Source organism: Amorphotheca resinae (genome assembly GCF_003019875.1).
Source record: "Amorphotheca resinae ATCC 22711 unplaced genomic scaffold M430scaffold_1, whole genome shotgun sequence".
In the NCBI taxonomy this organism is placed as follows: Eukaryota; Fungi; Ascomycota; class Leotiomycetes; order Helotiales; family Amorphothecaceae; genus Amorphotheca; species Amorphotheca resinae.
In genome coordinates, this window is record NW_020194471.1 from 2,914,420 (window position 1) to 2,931,690 (window position 17,271).

Below are 17,271 nucleotides of genomic sequence, written 5' to 3' on the forward strand. Positions count from 1 at the left end.
AACAACCAATTACGCCTGTGCGTTCTACGAGATGCCATGTTACATTGTTACCTTTGGCATCTTCGAGTTCTGCTTCATATTTCAAATATAAAAAGCATAATCATCACCTCATTTAATAGGATTTTGGTACGACGGGTGTTGACCTTCGCCTCGTTCCCCCCCCCCCCCCCCCCCCCCCCCACCCCTTTTTCTTTTGATATTCCTTTTGAGAGCAAGCTCCTCAATTGACCCAGATTAGGAACGTCAAGAAAATGGCCCAAAGGTATACCTATTTCTCTCCATAATCTGTATTATTTCTGTAGCATCTACATCCTAAATACCCCAAATTTCGTCTCAGCTGGCTCGTTCTTCCCTCCCAATGCAGCCATCAAGCTCAGTCCTAGCACACGTCGCGTGTGGCTTGGTGGAATAACGCCATCATCCTACGGTTATCTTTAGCACGGGGAATATCGTAGTTCAAGAGAGACTTACCCATAACCTTGCAGATGAGTAGACCGCTTCACTCTCCCTCTCAATTCTGGCCTTCAACTCCGGATCTACCGTTTTTCCCACCGTCTCCATGACTGCAGTCAACTGCTCGCTACCCATGACACTGATCTTTGCATTCGGCCACATCCATAGAAATCGCGGCCCAAATGCTCTTCCACACATCCCATAATTCCCAGCTCCATTACTAGCGCCGATCACAACAGTGAGCTTAGGAACGGCTGCGCAACTAACAGCAGCAACAAGCTTCGCACCATTGCGCGCAATACCTCCACGTTCGACCTCTGTACCAACCATAAATCCGCTAATGTTTTGGAGAAATATCAGAGGTATCTGTCGTTGACAGCAGAGTTCAATGAAATGTGCTCCTTTTAAAGAGGATTCACTGAAAAGAATGCCGTTATTTGCAATTATGCCAACCTTGTGGCCATAGATATGAGCAAACCCAGTCACGAGAGTAGTGCCATAGTCACGCTTGAACTCAGAAAAGACACTGCCATCAACAATGCGTGCTATAATCTCATGAACCGGCAACGGTCGTCGCAAATTGGTGCTGGCAATGCCCACCAGCTCCTCGGGGTCATGAAGTGGCTCCTCGTAACCTGCGGTAGCAGGGAATTGCTTCTTTGGCCAATTGAGGTTGCTCACAGATCTCCGGGCAAGCACGATGGCATGCGCATCATCTACTGCGAGGTAATCTGCCACTCCTGAGACCGATGTGTGCATCTTCCCACCTCCCAGGTCTTCTGCACTCACCACCTCACCGGTAGCGGCCTTAACCAACGGTGGCCCAGCAAGAAATATATGGCCTTGTCCGTTAACAATTATACTTTCGTCCGACATTGCGGGTATATATGCACCGCCAGCAGTACACGGGCCCATAACTACTGATATTTGCGGTATTCCCATGGAACTCATCCGTGCTTGATTATAGAATATACGCCCAAAGTGGTCTCGATCGGGAAAGACCTCTGACTGGTGTGGAAGGTTGACACCGCCTGAATCAACAAGATAAACGCAACTACAGGCAGATCAGTCTCTTTACTAAGAAATACGACACGGCGAGAGACTTACGGTAGATTGTTCTCCTCAGCGATTGTCTGGGCTCTCAAATGCTTTTTGATCGTAATAGGATAGTATGTTCCACCCTTCACGGTGCTATCATTTGCAACAATCATGCAGGTAACTCCTTCGATCACACCAACTCCTGTGATGATTCCACCTGCAGGAACCTCCGCCTCAGGATACATTTCATGGCCTGCCAGAGTAGATAGTTCCAAGAAAGAAGTTCCGGGATCAATTAAAGCAGCGACCCGGTCCCTGGGAAGCATCTTCTTCCTTGCAATATGCTTCTCCCGTGCCTTCGGTGGTCCTCCTTGATGTATCTTCTTTGTCAACTGCTCCAGCTTCGCCACCACTTCTCCCATTTGTTTTGCATTTTCCTTATATTCTTCCGAGGACTGATCAACAAGCGTTGGAAGGACAGATATCGCATTGGCTTGGTGTGGGGGACAATGTGTTGCAACACTCCGAGACGTTGTTCGGAGAGAGGGGAACGTTGAACGAGAGCAGGGTCTTGTAATGCGCTGTGTGAGCCTTAATGCCTCTCTCGAGGCCCGAATTGTTGCCATTATGATGAGATCAAGGAGCTGCAGTGGCAGCGACAGAAGTGTTTGGACTCCTACATGAAAAGGTTGTTTATTATTGCATGTGCACAGTACTTGGTGAAGGCTCGCGATGCGAACGGCAAGCAACGGCTTTACAAGCTCGGCTACCCCAGTTCGACCGACAATGCGGGGGAGCGACAGGGGTTTTGCGGAGCGCGCCAGCTCGGCTTGTTGAGCAAGTAGGGCATCTCGTTCTGTTGTAAAGCCTGCAAAAAGCCTTCTTTTGACACTCCAAATTTAATCTCATCTACTTCCAAGAGATCACTGGTTTTGGCTTCAACAGTATTTCCGGCATAATGGCTGCGGCGAGGAGCCTTCGATCACTTGCAACTCGGCCAGTTCTCCGCCTCGGTTTCGAAGCCCGGGTTCCCTTATCAGCTTTCCAACGTCGAAATGCCTCCTCCAAACACCCCAAAGGCTTTGTGCCCCCCACTTCGGAAGAACTATCAGAACTGCGCGAACGAGTCCAGGAATTCACCCGCCGCGAAATAACAGAGGAAGTGGCAGCAGGGACAGACAAGTCCAATTCCTTCCCCAACGAGATGTGGCAGAAACTAGGAGATGCTGGGTTCTTAGGTATAACGGCCGATGAAGATGTTGGTGGGCTGGGCATGGGATATCAAGCACATTGCGTGGTTATGGAGGAGATAAGTAGAGCATCGGGCTCAATTGGCCTTAGTTACGCTGCGCATTCCCAGCTATGCGTCAACCAGCTTCAACTGAACGGCAGTCCGGAGCAGAAACGGAGATTTCTACCGGGACTGATTGCGGGGACGAAGATTGGTGCCTTGGCTATGTCTGAGAGTGGAGCGGGGAGTGATGTTGTTAGTATGAGGACCACGGCGAAGGCAGTTGATGGTGGCTACATCCTCAACGGAACTAAGATGTGGATAACCAACGGACCAGATGCCGACTTCATTGTGGTTTATGCGAAGACAGAACCAGATAAGGGTTCCAAAGGGATTACTGCATTTATTGTTCAAAAGGAATTTGAGGGATTCAGCTGTGCCAGAAAACTCGACAAGATGGGTATGCGGGGGAGTAACACCGGAGAATTGGTCTTCGATGGAGTGTTTGTTCCCAAGGAGAATGTTCTCGGTGAAATTAATCGAGGAGTCAAGGTTTTGATGGAGGGATTAGATATTGAGCGCTTGGTTCTAAGTGCTGGTCCACTGGGAATCATGCAGGCGGCTTTAGATGTTGCTCTTCCCTTCACGCACCAGAGAAAGCAGTTCGGGATCCCAATTGCACACAACCAGCTTATTCAAGGAAAGCTTGCGGATATGTACACAAAACTGCAGGCCTCAAGATCATACACGTATGATACGGCGAGAAAGGTGGATGAGATTGGCCAAATCCGTACGCAAGACTGCGCTGGCGCCATACTCTACGCCGCAGAAAGAGCGACAGAATGTGCGTTGGATTGCATACAATTACTTGGCGGTATGGGGTATGTTGAGGAGATGCCGGCCTCGAGGTTATTGAGAGAGTAAGTTTCTAGGAAAGGTGCATTTGGTGGTCTTTGCTAACTTGATACAGCGCTAAGCTCTATGAGATAGGGGCTGGCACAAGTGAAGTGAGGCGCATGGTTTTGGGCAGGGCTTTCAATAAGGAGTATAGTAGTTATTCGTCATGAGAATAATGTCACAAGTACCATGTACCAACTCTTTATGTATCGCTGTATTGCGAATAGATACTAAGGTGATGAGTGGGGGCTAAACCTTCATTTGATCATTGAAATAGACTCACTTGAATTTCAAGTATTCCAGAAGGCTTAGAGCTCCACCGCGTGATGGTGTTGAGATTAAGACAAGTCAAGGAATTGACCGGAAGTCACAGCTCTAGAGTCTTTGGTTGAAGATGCATTCATGATCCAGAAGCTAGCTAATCTCGAATGTTACGTACAAGCCAGGTAATTCCCAAGCAGCCATCCACACGCCGATAGCTTTCAGACCCGAGAGAACACCACGCTTGACTAAGTCTAGCTACCAAACCGTATGCAATCCTTAAGAGGGGAGTGACAAAAGGGGGTACAACGAAGGGTAGGTGATAGGGTGGTGCGCCGCATATGCTTATTCAACGCTCTATGCTATGTCGAATAATCTGAAGAACACAAAGAAAATGTTTGGAGAAGTGAAGCTGCTGGACAATGGGAGTGGACAGGGAGAGGCTGAAATCCCAACAGAGATCGTGGAAGCCTCTCGCCCGGACTATCCTCGCTCGCATGCTGAACCTGCTTGCCGGAAGCGCAAATCGAACTGAATTTCGGTCCTTGTCACGAGCCTCAAGACTCCGGAACAACACCACTAGCGACTCCATGACTAACTGTCTTTCCAAGATCCGAATGTACGGGTTCGAATTTCTGTGCTGTGCGTGGCCCGGTTGGACATGGTGGGGGTTCATCTTGAGCATATTCGTCATCGTATTCATCCTCATAATACTCCTCGCTCTGCGTGCCTTGGCTTTGGCTTTGGCTATGATTCATCGAGGCAGGCTGCTGGGTCTGGTGCGCCTGTCTGTCTTGTGTGGCAGAATTTGCCTTCGCAGTGGCCTTGCTTCCTTTCTTTCCCTTCCTCCCTTTCATCTTCGCTTTTTCCAGCAATCTGCGTCTTTCTGCCTCTTGTTTCCTCGCATGTCTATCCTTTATTTCATATTGCTTGATCAGAGCAACAGGTGGAGTGCCGAAGATCTGCTCATACTCGCAGAACTCGCACGTCCATTGGTCCTCCTTTGGAATGGGGTGGTGATCATTTCTCCACTTTTGCTGTTCACGGCGTTGACGAGCAGCAATGAGGTATTCTTTGCCTGTTCGACGACGAGTCTTTTTGGGCGGGGCAGTCTGAGCTGCGGTCTGCTTTTGCAGATTCGGTCCGGTCTGTGATGCGGCAAGACCCTGCTTAGCTTGAGCAACTACAGCAGGTACACTAAGATTGGTGGGGATGCTTGGGCTAGTTTGAGTTCCATGTGTGACTGTCCTAGTTGGACTCATATGCATGTTCGTCAAACTAGTCGGCCCAGGCCACGGGACTGTGCCGGGAACTTGAGAGTCGCAAGTGAAGGTGAACTGCGTTGAAGCCGGGCTCGATTTCTTAGATGCTTGCTGCTGTAGAATGCTGATATTCTCTTGGCCCCTTGACGGTGTGATGGGAAATTTCTCTGCGTTGGCGGTTGCGATTGACTCCGATATTATACCAGAACTTTCGCCTTGGAGTTGTTAGCAAGAAGTTGTCTCAAACTTTACACAAAACTTACTGGCCGATGACCACTGAGACTGTCGTTGTTTGGACGAACGTCCATTGCCCCAATTACTTGTACCGTCTGATAGGGTTCTCAGAGGGCTTCTGCCATTTCGAATGCGGCCATACCTTCCCCTCCCAGGACCAGAGATACCCTGACCGGATCCTGGACTATGATATGATCCCACCCCATTACTGACCTCTTCAATTAGATCTTCCGGCCCAGATATCCCCATACTGGCCAGATCACTGGACAGATGGACCCCATTAAGATTGGAGTCCCCGGGAGTGGGTATCTTCCGCTTCTTCTTGTTATTAGTATTTTCGAAGGAATCATACCCATCAACCGACGACGTAGTAGAAGCTGGGGGTTGTGGATCCGGGTGTTTGGAGTCTGGCTTTTGAACATATCGGTAGGATCGGCCAGCGGTATCTGCAGAAGGCCTGGAATATATCCTACTCCGGAAAGCCTGCTCATCCTCGTCACTATCTAAAACATTCCCATTCCGTCTTGATATGTAGTTTCGTTCAGTCTCATCTACACGTTTGCGCTCCGTTGGATGCTGCGACTCTGCAACGCCATCCGCCCCAGCATCTTCTCGAAGGTTGTATCCATAATAGAACAACGGAGTTGTCGTTTTAGGTGCGGGAGGGTACTTTATTGACTGGGCAACATCCGGAGAAATGCGTTCCCGGAGAGGTCTTTTGGGTAACGGTCGAATAGGCCGGTCCGGATAAGGGGATATGGCGTCTGGAGAAGACATGTCTCGTGGTGATTCGGGGGAGTAGCCTAGACAGAATTCAAACGCATCAGGTTAGCCAATGCCCTGGGATTAACATGGAAGGCCGGTATGTATATATATGTAGAGGATGGTTCTGAATACAGCCCTGATCATGGACCAGTCATGTTTCAGAGGTGGCGGACAGAATGACCCAAGCAGGTAGACGAGGACTGGCATACCCATTACTGACAGAGGCACGGCAATGAGCCCCCAAGAGATCCCTAATACACCTCACAATTCCTGTGGATATTGATAGTGGAGAACCGTTTCGAGTGTGCAGTTGAAGGTTTTGAAGTTGCTTTCCCAATGGTCCCCTATCGTTCAGGAGAAATCAGCCAGGGTTCCGCGAAGTCCAGATGTGCTTTGTTTATCATGCTCCTCTTCCTCTTCCTGTTCTTGTAGGAGAACCCCTGATCAAAGGATGTCCTCCTTCAAGCGTTTGAGGGTTCGACCAGAAGGGCAAATCTTACCTGCGTTGATTGCTCAGCACCCAAGAAAGCGCTGAGCAGTCTATCCCGGCAGTCAGCGATCACACAGTTGGGTAGGGTGCAAGGCAAGGCAAAGAAAGGCAAATCAAATTAAGAAGAGGATATCGGATGTCGTTGGATGCAATGGCAACAAAGTTGGATCCCTGTGTGGTGGCTTTGAGGTTGGAGTGGTAATGGTGGTTTATTCAGTGTGTCCCCGATAGCGTTAGCATCGCTGGCAATGGTCACGTGATGCAAATCAAGCGGGGCCAATTCGCGCGTACGCCGTAGAGAAGCTCTCCGAGAAGAGTGGAGGCCCTTCTTGGTTTCTTGTGAATCAAATCCTCCCTTCACGCCGTCATGATCAGCCAGAACTCTCCAGTCTTTCGCTCACAGGTCGCGGTACCCTTCAGGTCTCTCTAGCCATTGCCAATTTTGAGAAAGTCAATTTCTCAACGCCCTCTTCTTTCTTTGGGCCCGTTGCACGATCCGCCCGATCGAGCTTCCCTCCTGCCTCGAGGCAAACTTCGACTTCAATCCGACAACTACCAGTCTGCCGCACGTCGAACACGGGGAGAAAGTCGGCTCGTGCGACCTGAAAGCGCAAGAACGATTCCTACGACACGAATTGGGCTTTACCATAATGGATACTGCCCGGCGCTCATCGAGGGCTGCTCGCGCCAGCCAACCTCTACAATCCTCTTCGCATCATTCCTCTACGTCTTCGAATTCCTCTAGTCGCGGCGATAGGCCTACTCGAACTCATCAAAAAACAGAATCGCCGCGAAAGTCAACGCCTTCTGGTTCACTGTCTTCCGAGCCTCCAGACGACACAATCACGTCGGTCCCCGAGGACACCATGCAGACACGACGAAAACGGGGTCGAGGTGACGAACGGGACAAAGCTTCAAAAGCACAAACATCTCAGATTGAGATGGAAAATGGCGCAGAGGCAGAGGACGGGGCAGAGGATGATGAGGCCGTTCGGTGCATCTGTGGCCATGAAGAATACCCGGGCCCCCCACCACTTGGCGATGAAGACACCAAGCTTGGGATAAAAGAAGGCATTGAAGAGAATGTACTCAACCCAGCAGATGTTACTGAGGACCTGGCTGGCTTCTTCCTGCAATGCGACGTCTGCAAAGTGTGGCAACACGGCGGTTGTGTCGGAATCATGAACGAAGATACAAGCCCCGAGGAATACTTCTGCGAGGAATGCCGTAAAGATTTACACAAAATCTATACGGCTCCAAATGGGTATGTATTTTCTCCTATTAATTCCGCACTGATTTACATGCCATTGCCTCTGACCAGCGCCGACGCGAGACCGTGGCGCAGGTACAGTCTCACAAGGCTGGCGGCTCCAGAGCGCACAGAAGTTGATGACAAGCACACTCTTACATTGATATTTTCTGCAATCGCTAACATTATGGAACGCAGGCAACGATATTCTCATTATCTTCCTATTTACCAAGGCGTGTCGCGAACTACATCTCGAGCCGCATCCTTCTCCAAAGATGGCACACGATCCCCACGAGGTAGTAAAAACGGCCGTCCATCGTCGAGCGTCCAAAGCGCAAAGCGACGGTCAACCATGAATAGTAGGGACGCAGCATACGACGAAGAAGAGCAGTTACGACGAGCTATAGAAGCTAGTAAAGGAGAGAAAAGTGGCGAGAGCACCGATGGCGGAACACGCCGAGCCAAACGAGGCCGTAGCGATAGTGAAGAGTACGTAGATCTTGGTCTCATCAAATACCTGCCCTGACTAACGTCTTCATACAGAAAGCCTGAAGGCTCAAAGAGACAACGAACCATGTCTGCTTCTCCTTCGCCATCCCACGAACGAAGTCAATTGACTTCCCAGGCGGATTCCGATGATGGTGCCAATGCACGAAATAATGGTGCCAAGAAGATAAGAGGAGCTGCCGCAAAGAACCATAGAGAGAAAGAATTGAGAGAAGAGAGGGAAAGATCAAGACAAGAGGCTAAGAAGAAACGGGAAGGACGCGCAGAGCGTCGAAGAGTTGATGGTGAGTTTCAAGCATATCTATAAATCGATGCCTACTTACACCACTTCTAGATTCGGATCCTGCAGAGGAATTACCACCACCGGAAGCCAAAACTACAGAAGTAGCTGCTCAACCCCTCGATCCCCCATCGTCTCAAGTTGCAACGCCTGATACTCCTCCGCCGAATCCACCTCCTGTGTCGCACAAAAAGGGCGGCAGGCCGCCGAATGCTCGAAAGGGAAAGCTAGGAAAGAATCAATATACGAAGGATCTCCAAGATAGCGATAATCAGTCTCCGGCCCGTTCTCAATCCAGAGATGTGCCTCGAGGTGATGATAATAACACACTCTCTAACCACAAGGGTCCGGCACACGAGGTCAAACACGGAAAATCGAAGGGTAGTGGGAATAGCAAAATCACCATGACAGACATGAAGAAACGCGTGGCAGCCATCCTCGATTTCATCTCCAGAACGCAATTAGAAATGGCCGGCGGCGACGAACCATTGCCGAGTGGTGAGAAGACGGCAGAAAAGATGATGATGCATGAACTTGCCGAGGGCCTTCATCGCGAGGGCATGCCGTCGATACACGACAATGGAGGCAAAGAGGAAGAGGCGAAGCAAGGCGAAGCAGGAGATGCAACTCCAGCGAAAGAGTTCAAAGACTTGTCGTGCCTAGAGATGATGGATGTTCTGACGAGGCAATTGGTTAAGTGGCAAAAGGAGTTTACGTGACATTTTAAGGAGCGTTCTTGACTGAGAAGTACTGACACGGTGGAGTTGCATTGGCAGGCTGACTGGAGAATGGGGCGCCATGGGAAATCATCTTATGATACCTCTATATATCTATACCCTTCTTAATAGGCTTTAGATAATCAATGATCAATTGCAACGGGGGGATTTTTCTGGATAGAACGGATACTCCTAGCCTTGCGCATTCCAGAAGCATCTAAACAGCTGCGGATCTAGGCTGTTGCTGTATATACCAAGGTACAGTACTGTACAGTACCTAGGAACTTACGGGTATGTGACGATTGGCTCCCAGGTCGGGATGCCAGGTACAGTTCTGCCTCGGTACCTGAGCTGCCTTAGGTAAGCCAACACTTTATCCTAGACTGGGTTAGAGTGTGGAGATTAGATAAGCGAACAGGATCAGGAACACCACCAGCCTCAACACTCCCTTGCGAAATGGAAGATTGCTTGCGAATGCGCCACTCTGGGATGATGGATCTGAGCGACCCAATGAATGCTTGTCCCCATCTCTATGGCTACTCCTCACGTTGTGCAAAGCATCAGAATAATGCACGGAAGGAATAGTAGGATTATGAACGCCTTGAAATCCTGTTCAACAACCGTCTCTGTCTCTCGAAGAGGATCCGGACTCAAGAAAGGATGAATCTGGATGCCTTAGCGCAGGATGCACAAACCTTTCACAATTCGTTGGGGATCTTGGCTCTTATTCCTCTTGTCAAAACACTGCTGTTCTCTCGTCCGTCCGAGGATGAGCAGGAACAGGAGGAGGCTCGAATGTTTCCTCCCGGACATGAGCCTCTGCCCAGGCGACAAGAGTGCGTGCGACGGTCGAGAGAAGGCTGCTACCGGAGTGTGATGGATGAGTAGGAGTAGGATGGAGAGGACCAAGGTACCAATTCCTCGCTGTTGAATGACAACAACATACTCTCAAAACTTCGAGGTTCGGGTACATATAGTTGTGTTGAAGACTTTTTTTTGATCCTCTCGATCCTCTCGATCTTTTCTACCATCCTCAAGCATCATTCTCTTTCAATCCGTCTTCTTCGTCCATCGTCGAATTCATCCATCATTGAGCCATTCCATCGCCCGTCCAACTGCCAAACCCCTTCGTCGAGTATCCATCCTCAGTCGTTCAAGTTATTCTCTCTTCTCTCATCCGTTGAGTCACCTTCCCCACCCATCTCAATCCCTCTCATTCGCATCTTCTCGGCCTCTTGCTTTCCGATGCAAGTATGGAGCCCATGGATTATCTTTCAATGTTTGCCTACTATTCGGTGTCGATGATCATTGGCATCGTAGCTCTCAACTCACCACAGGCCTATCGCCCAATTTTCTTAGTGGGCATCATCTCCTTCGCCATTCTCTCTTTTCGCACAATATCCGATGCCAGCTTTGGGCTGTGGGGAAGCGAAATCTTCGCTATGTTCCTTATCATCTATATCTCCCACATGACATGTGTGTTATGTGTCGAGAAGTACGTTCTGCCCAAGAAGGCGGGCACCACTGTCGACTGGGTGGCAGGGTTCAGAATGATGTTTAACGCCCGTTGGCTTGGTACCCACCGACAAGCGCCGGATATCAAAGGGGCCTCGAAGTCGGGCGTTACCTCTGACACCCCTAATGAGCAGCGCGAAGAAGAATATTCTAGGGATCCGTCAAAGAAATACAGAACCATGCTTCGTTCAACCCGAGCTATCTTTGTCCGCGACCGCCTTATCTCGCTCGTCCTCACTCTAGTCATCGATAAGGTGTATTCTCATATCATCGCGGAAGTCTTTCCGCAGTACTTCAATGGTCTCGACGCACTGGATTTCCTTCCCACGAAAGAAACATACTTTCGACGTCTCACATCCGTTACCCTCCGCGAAACCCTTATCCGTGTCTGGATAGTGACCTATTTCATATGGTCCTCGATGTGTCTCTATACCACCATCCACGATTTCCTCTCCATCATCTTCGTCGGGAGCGGATTCGACAAACCTGAAGACTGGCCGCCCCTCTTCGGTGACATCCGAGAAGCGACTTCCATCCGCAACTTCTGGGCCAAATTCTGGCACCGCCTCATATACCGTAGCTATACCTCGTACGGGATCTGGATCAGCAAGAACATTCTGCGGCTCCCACGCAGTAGTTTCATCGGCAAGCTCTTCATCAACCTCTACGTCTTCGCCATGTCCGGATTCGTGCACGCGATTACGATCAGACAGCTGGGCTACACGTGTGGCGACCGCGAAGAGATCCGCTTCTACGTCTCGAACTTCTTTGGCATCTTAGTGGAGACAGCGGCCATGGCGGCATTCTCGAAAATTACCAAGGGGTATAAGGTCAATAGCACGGTGAGTAAGACTGTGGGCTATACATGGGTCTTCATGTTTCTGTTTACGGTGCTACCAAAGAGTCAGTATCCGAAGATATTCTGCGCGCCTGCTTGAGAGGGGGCACGGAAAGAAGATGGGAAATGTAGATCATCGCCGAGCGGCGCAAAACAAAGAACCACCCCCCTAACAAAAGAAACGGGATTCGAAGAGGACGGAGGATACGTTGCATGGTGCCAAATCAAAGAGGGTGGAGAATATTTGCGTGGTATCAAATCCACGAGTTCTTCCGCCTGCACGCCCACTCCCGCAGATGGCCCATATGCCTGGGATCCCGCTGATGTCGAGCCGTGATCGTGATCAACGGAACGAACCCCGGACGTTGCTGAGGAGTGTCCTTGGGCGGGTATGAGGAGTTCCATCCTTTGAGGATCTGAGAACCAGTCCTTGGTTGTGGAAATGTTGATAGAGAAAGTCGAGAGGCAGTGGTGATTATTTGGAGGCGATGTATCATTAGTGGATATGTTGAAGAAGGAAGACTTGGCAGTCTACCTATTGAAGTTAAGGTTTATGTGGTGAGCAGTGATATCCGCTGCAAAAAAGTCTATATATATCATATCATTATCCATCATCTCCTCCCTCCCTCTAAAGACCGGCAGGAAGTTCACCGCCCCTCATTATCACTCGCGCTCCCACTTGCGCTCCTCGCCGCGACGGCCCCTTCAAGCTTCTCTCCCCTCTCCCTCTCCATCTCCTGCTTCCGCATCTTCTTCTTGCTGCCCAAGCCACCCAGACCCGTCATGGCCTCCTGGATCGTGAAGGCCGGGTTAAAGGCATTCAGGGCGAAGCAAGCGACAATGACCATGACGCCCTCAAACCCGACGAACAACCACTGGTGACGGATCAGATTCCCCGACCAGCCCTCGGCCAGTTCCGCGACACGGTACACGCTCCGCCAGAAGATGCAGATGGTGGCCAGGGCGAGGGCGCACAGGAAGCCACGGAAGCGCCAGCCCTCGCGCAGCGTGACGAAGAGGGGGTTCTGGTCGAAGGCGGACTCGCCCAGGGCCTTGTAGCGCTGGTAGGTCCGCAGGGCGAAGTCGGCGCACAGGAGCATGAAGATGAGGAGTGTTAGCACCTGGAAGGCGAGCCCTGCGACCATGATGTTGTCGCCTGTATCAGGGGATTTGTTGGCGGTCGACTCGGAGGACGCGAGACCGCCGCCCGCTGCTTGCAGGAGGAGGGAAAGGATATCGCAGGGGATGAACTGAACCATTGTTTAGCCGTCCCCATTCAACATGAGAAGACGAAGAACAGAGAAAGAAGTGAACTTACAATTCTCGTATACGCCTCGGGCTTGATCCGCGAGTTCTCGGGCCCAAATGCATACACGATCCGCCGCAAACACAGGTAGATGCCGCCGGACATGAAGGCGGGGGCAATGGTAAGACACACAATCTGCATGAGGAAGCCCGTCTGGCTCCACTGGTTGTGCCAGCTGGCCAGACGCCCAGCGTAGCCTAGCACCTCGAGAATGACGCCGCAGACCATGGCGAAGGAGAAGGCGGCGGCGCGGCGAGTGAGGGCATAGGTGAGGACGTAGGCGATCAGGGAGATGCTGAAGAGGGCGATAAAGGTGGCGTTGGCGGCCAGGGACACGCGGTAGTAGTAGTAGGAGCTGTCGATGGGGCAGGTGTCTATGGTGCACTGAGAGAGATCGTGGTGGTGGCCGCGCGCCAGAAGGCTCAGGGCAGAGGTGAGTGAAGAGGTCATCGTGAAGGCGGATTGAGGGGGATGCTTGAAGAATTGATCTTCGTAGCCTCGGCCTCGCCTTTGCCGGTGGTCTGTCTTTCTCTCTCTCTCTCTCGCCCTCCCTTGTATATGTATATGTAGATATAGGTATATAATATGTATTATGTACTCTTCATGCAGTGACGGTCGGACTACACGACCATGAACTGTATATCGAAGGGGAAGCTTGGACGTTTATATAGAAAAAGAAGAATCAGAAGAAGAACAGTAAGACAACGACGAATAAGACAAACGAAAGACAGGTGAGAAAGAGAGGAAGAAATGCTGCAGCGAGGAAGAAAACGAGAAGGTGGGCATGATGGAGAGGTTTGCCCTGGAGTGGACCGTCCGTTGCTGTCGAGGGACGGGAAGTGGGACGATGGGGACGATGGGACCTGGGGGCAGTCGGCGTTAAGTCTCCCCGAGCCCCCGGCTTGGCCCAGCCCGGTCTTCGTATTCGAGGGGAGCCTCTCGTCTGGCAGGGGAGAGACGAGAAGATGAAGAATGAAATGGAAAATAAAATGGACATAAATGGAGGAGAAAAAGAAAAAGAAAGAGGAGAAGAAAAGAGGCAAAAAAAAAAAAAAGAAGAGAGATTGAGTATATATAAAGACCAGAAACATATACACACATGTAGAAGGAACGTTATAGAGAATACTGTCTTGCCCGTAGTGTAGAATAACGAACAGCCTTCCGCATCGAGTTATCTCCCCGAAACGGCAAGATTGAATCTTCGCCCTGTTAGTCATCCTGGTGAAACTTGCGTCAGCGCGGTCTCCGATCCCCCGACGGCGGCTGTCGGATCCTGCGCTTCATGATTGGCTCGTCGTACTCGCATATCACAGCCTGCCGAACTTCTCCAAGGCTTATTTTACCCTATTTTCATCTTAGAGCTCTCCAGACTCAACGTTTAAGTCGTTCCAAAGCAATCATATTGACTGTCTGCGCATAACCTGTCTCGTACAGCTTCACCTGGGAAAAGGTAGGTCTGTGGGGAAGTTTTCCCTCCAGTCGAGCAATAATCAAGCAATCAAGCGATAAAGAACACATATGATATCCCAACCACACACCCCGCTTCCCCGTCTCAGCAACCCTCCTCGTTCCCCATTGGGACCAAATCTTGAGTTCAATGGGGAGGAGAATCAGCAGAGTCTGAATCTTCGCATCTGGTCCTTTGACCTTGGCCAGTTTGTTGTTCTTCCAAAGCCACAGGCCCGAATACCAAAGCCTTGTTGTACCAAGCAACAGGCAGCAGCCCCCTTCACGCTTAGCCTTACCTGTGCATGTAAGATTATCCACAGCCTCAAACTTCACTGCCCCAAGCTTTTCATTTTTCTTTCTCTCTCCCTCTCTCCCTCTCTTCCTCTCTTCCTCTCCTTCATATAAGTAATCGAGTTGACCGTCGAGTCAAATCTCAAACGGCTCGCAACCGCTCATACTTCTCTTCCCGCCCGTCCTCCTTCACGATGCCACTATCATTCCTCCGACAGCAGCGGAAGCTTGCCTCTCAGGACCCTTCAATCAAAGTTGGGCAACCTGTTCAAACGTCCTACATATCCCTTCCCGTCCATATCCCGGAAAGCTTCCTGGCACCGCTCCCAGACCCCTCCGTGATCAAGACGGAGCGGATCGACTTTGGGAAGACCACGCTGCCAGAATACAAGGACCTCTACGCAGTGGTCCTGGATAATGTTCTCTCTCGGGAAGAATGTGACCAGCTGATCCATATGGCCGAACTGTCAGCTGGCGCCCATCATGACGATGGCGGAGTGCCTAATAATGGGTGGAGACCGGCGATGATCAACGCTGGCATGGGACAGGAGATCCTTATGCAGGATTACAGGAATTCTGACAGGATTATATGGGATGAGAAGGTGCTCGCCAAAAGGGTGTGGGAGCGTGTGTTGCAGGGGCAGGGCATCAAGGATTATCTCTCCGTACTCAATGGAGAGTCTTACCGTCCTGTACTGGGAGACCGGGCCATAACGAAAGACCAGAGGTGGGTTGTCACCGAGCAGGGAGTGAATGAGCGGCTGCGGTTCTTGAAGTATGGAAAGGGTCAATTCTTTAGAGGTACATTAAATGAATCTAGATTGCCCTCTTTTATCAGGAGCTAGTTGCTAATTCGCCCGGAAAAGCTCACTGTGATTCCGCTTATCAGACGCTGGATGAGAAGCAGCGCTCCTTCTACACGCTGCACCTCTACCTCAATGACTCCGCACAAGGCATTGGGATCCCTGTGTCATCAGACTGGATGGGAAAGGTGACGGGCAAGACCTCCTCCGCAAGTGCACCACTTCGTGGAGGAGCCACCACATTCTATTCAAAGGACAGGAAACGTAGACTAGATGTCGACCCCAAGGCAGGTAGGGTCCTCATCTTCCAACATCGGGACCTGCTGCATTCAGGAGATGATGTGGTCTCCGGCGTCAAATACTCAATGCGATCGGATCTGATGTATCAGATTGACGAGAGCAGGGAGGGGTAAGGTGTCGTCTGCGGATATGTTAAGCTGGAGCTGCGAGGCAGTCTTTGGCTTCAGGGAGTATACCAACCTTCGTGGGCTTCTATTCACATTCTGATCTGCCGGTGATCCAAAGGCCAGGTCTGGGGATTATCCATGATGCACAGGCCTGGAGGGAACATGTCCTTCCTCATGAGTAAGCGCAAGATGCAGAATATAACGAGCCCAATCCACCTGACTTTAACCCCAACAATTTGCACTCAATACCCTTGACTCCAAAGAGCCTATACTGGCGCCTACTTGATCTTGAATCTTGCCTGACTTGGTCATGGACTTGCTAAGCCCAAATGGATTTTGTGTCTAAACACAGAAATGCTTGCATCCCTAACATCAAAACCTCATCGAGTAAAGCCAAGCCAAGGGTTATCCGTGAACTCACATATTCTATGTTCCCGTGATACTGTACAAGAGCAGAGAGTCGCTCTCCGCGGCACCCAGACGCCTCCCAATGCAGCACGCTTTCCCAAAGCCACCACCCTGACGTACAAGCCTAATATACAGCTCTCCCCGCTCCCCCCCTACACGCCTTCTCATAAACCCTTCCTATACTTTTCATTCTCGATCTCCCGCCAATCCCTCTCTTCCGGCTCATCACCGCTCGTCTCCTTGGCTGTGCTCTCGAACGCCGGGCGGCCAGCATACAGCATGTGGCCCGAGGGGGGCGGGGCACCACCATCCTGTTTATTGAGGGCGATGGGCTGGTTTCCACGGAAGCGCTTGCGCATATCGACCATGCCGCGCTTGCACTCGCCGTAGCCTTTCTTCAGCTGCTGGCACTTGGTCGGCAGGGTGTCGACGAGCGGCGGTCGTAGGCAATCGGACGGCTTGTTGCGGTATACCATTATGCATTCGGATTCTTGCAGGCATTGCGCCAGGGCGGCGCCTGGGAGTGGGGGATCAGCGGGGTGGGCTATAAGAAGGGGAAGGGAGGGGTTACGGATGTCTTTGCAGGAGCTGGGCATCTCGATAGCTTCTGTTCACTTCCTGGCCGGATGGCGGGTCGGTCAGCTTCCAGTACTCCGTGGATTGGAGAACAAAGATGAGATGCGAGTCAATGCCCCAATGCTTTTCTGCACTTAAGAACTGCAGGCGGAGCAGGAGAGGGAGACGATCGGTTCTGGTGTTGAGGGTGCCGCAGTCACTGTATGTAAAGTCAAATAATCGATCTCGTCGGGATTTCGCTCAGGGACCACGCGATGCCGTCCATCGCGGTCGTGGAGCTTGGCACGTGATAATT

General features: G+C 51.0%; 8 protein-coding genes across 8 annotated transcripts; 4 read left to right on the forward strand and 4 right to left on the reverse strand.

Annotated features, from left to right (window-relative positions):
• Nucleotides 1–181: 181 nt before the first annotated feature.
• On the reverse strand, nt 182–2,198 carry M430DRAFT_38732 (hypothetical protein). The gene is made up of 3 exons (XM_024867274.1): nt 1,561–2,198; nt 472–1,507; nt 182–422 (listed from the first exon to the last, which is right to left on the reverse strand). Exons 1-3 carry the CDS (start codon nt 2,115–2,117, stop codon nt 306–308), a joined length of 1,710 nt encoding a protein of 569 aa, XP_024725562.1. The 5' UTR covers nt 2,118–2,198; the 3' UTR covers nt 182–305.
• Nucleotides 2,199–2,449: 251 nt separating this feature from the next.
• On the forward strand, nt 2,450–3,789 carry M430DRAFT_47099 (hypothetical protein; the record flags this gene model as incomplete). The annotated part of the gene is made up of 2 exons (XM_024867900.1): nt 2,450–3,642; nt 3,693–3,789. The coding sequence occupies 2 exons, from the start codon at nt 2,450–2,452 to the stop codon at nt 3,787–3,789; spliced, it is 1,290 nt and encodes a 429-aa protein (XP_024725563.1).
• Nucleotides 3,790–4,437: 648 nt separating this feature from the next.
• On the reverse strand, nt 4,438–6,821 carry M430DRAFT_132166 (hypothetical protein; the record flags this gene model as incomplete). The annotated part of the gene is made up of 5 exons (XM_024862234.1): nt 6,642–6,821; nt 6,351–6,485; nt 5,406–6,179; nt 5,077–5,357; nt 4,438–5,028 (listed from the first exon to the last, which is right to left on the reverse strand). Exons 2-5 carry the CDS (start codon nt 6,352–6,354, stop codon nt 4,438–4,440), a joined length of 1,650 nt encoding a protein of 549 aa, XP_024725564.1. The 5' UTR covers nt 6,355–6,485; nt 6,642–6,821.
• A 155-nt stretch (nt 6,822–6,976) lies between these two features.
• Nucleotides 6,977–9,594, forward strand: M430DRAFT_38735 (hypothetical protein). The gene is made up of 4 exons (XM_024867275.1): nt 6,977–7,895; nt 8,079–8,369; nt 8,424–8,671; nt 8,722–9,594. The coding sequence occupies exons 1-4, from the start codon at nt 7,282–7,284 to the stop codon at nt 9,384–9,386; spliced, it is 1,818 nt and encodes a 605-aa protein (XP_024725565.1). The 5' UTR covers nt 6,977–7,281; the 3' UTR covers nt 9,387–9,594.
• Nucleotides 9,595–10,636: 1,042 nt separating this feature from the next.
• M430DRAFT_15275 (hypothetical protein) lies at nt 10,637–11,836 on the forward strand (the record flags this gene model as incomplete). The annotated part of the gene is made up of 1 exon (XM_024863213.1): nt 10,637–11,836. One exon carries the CDS (start codon nt 10,637–10,639, stop codon nt 11,834–11,836), a length of 1,200 nt encoding a protein of 399 aa, XP_024725566.1.
• A 273-nt stretch (nt 11,837–12,109) lies between these two features.
• M430DRAFT_162325 (hypothetical protein) lies at nt 12,110–13,577 on the reverse strand. Its single transcript, XM_024863424.1, has 2 exons — nt 13,055–13,577; nt 12,110–12,986 (listed from the first exon to the last, which is right to left on the reverse strand). Exons 1-2 carry the CDS (start codon nt 13,490–13,492, stop codon nt 12,384–12,386), a joined length of 1,041 nt encoding a protein of 346 aa, XP_024725567.1. The 5' UTR covers nt 13,493–13,577; the 3' UTR covers nt 12,110–12,383.
• Nucleotides 13,578–15,042: 1,465 nt separating this feature from the next.
• On the forward strand, nt 15,043–15,974 carry M430DRAFT_72651 (hypothetical protein; the record flags this gene model as incomplete). Its single annotated transcript, XM_024869527.1, has 3 exons — nt 15,043–15,583; nt 15,649–15,751; nt 15,800–15,974. Coding segments are annotated over 3 exons (819 nt in total), but the record flags the coding sequence as incomplete, so codon positions are not given.
• Nucleotides 15,975–16,564: 590 nt separating this feature from the next.
• On the reverse strand, nt 16,565–16,996 carry M430DRAFT_94174 (hypothetical protein; the record flags this gene model as incomplete). The annotated part of the gene is made up of 2 exons (XM_024869820.1): nt 16,565–16,917; nt 16,972–16,996. 2 exons carry the CDS (start codon nt 16,994–16,996, stop codon nt 16,565–16,567), a joined length of 378 nt encoding a protein of 125 aa, XP_024725569.1.
• Nucleotides 16,997–17,271: the final 275 nt, after the last annotated feature.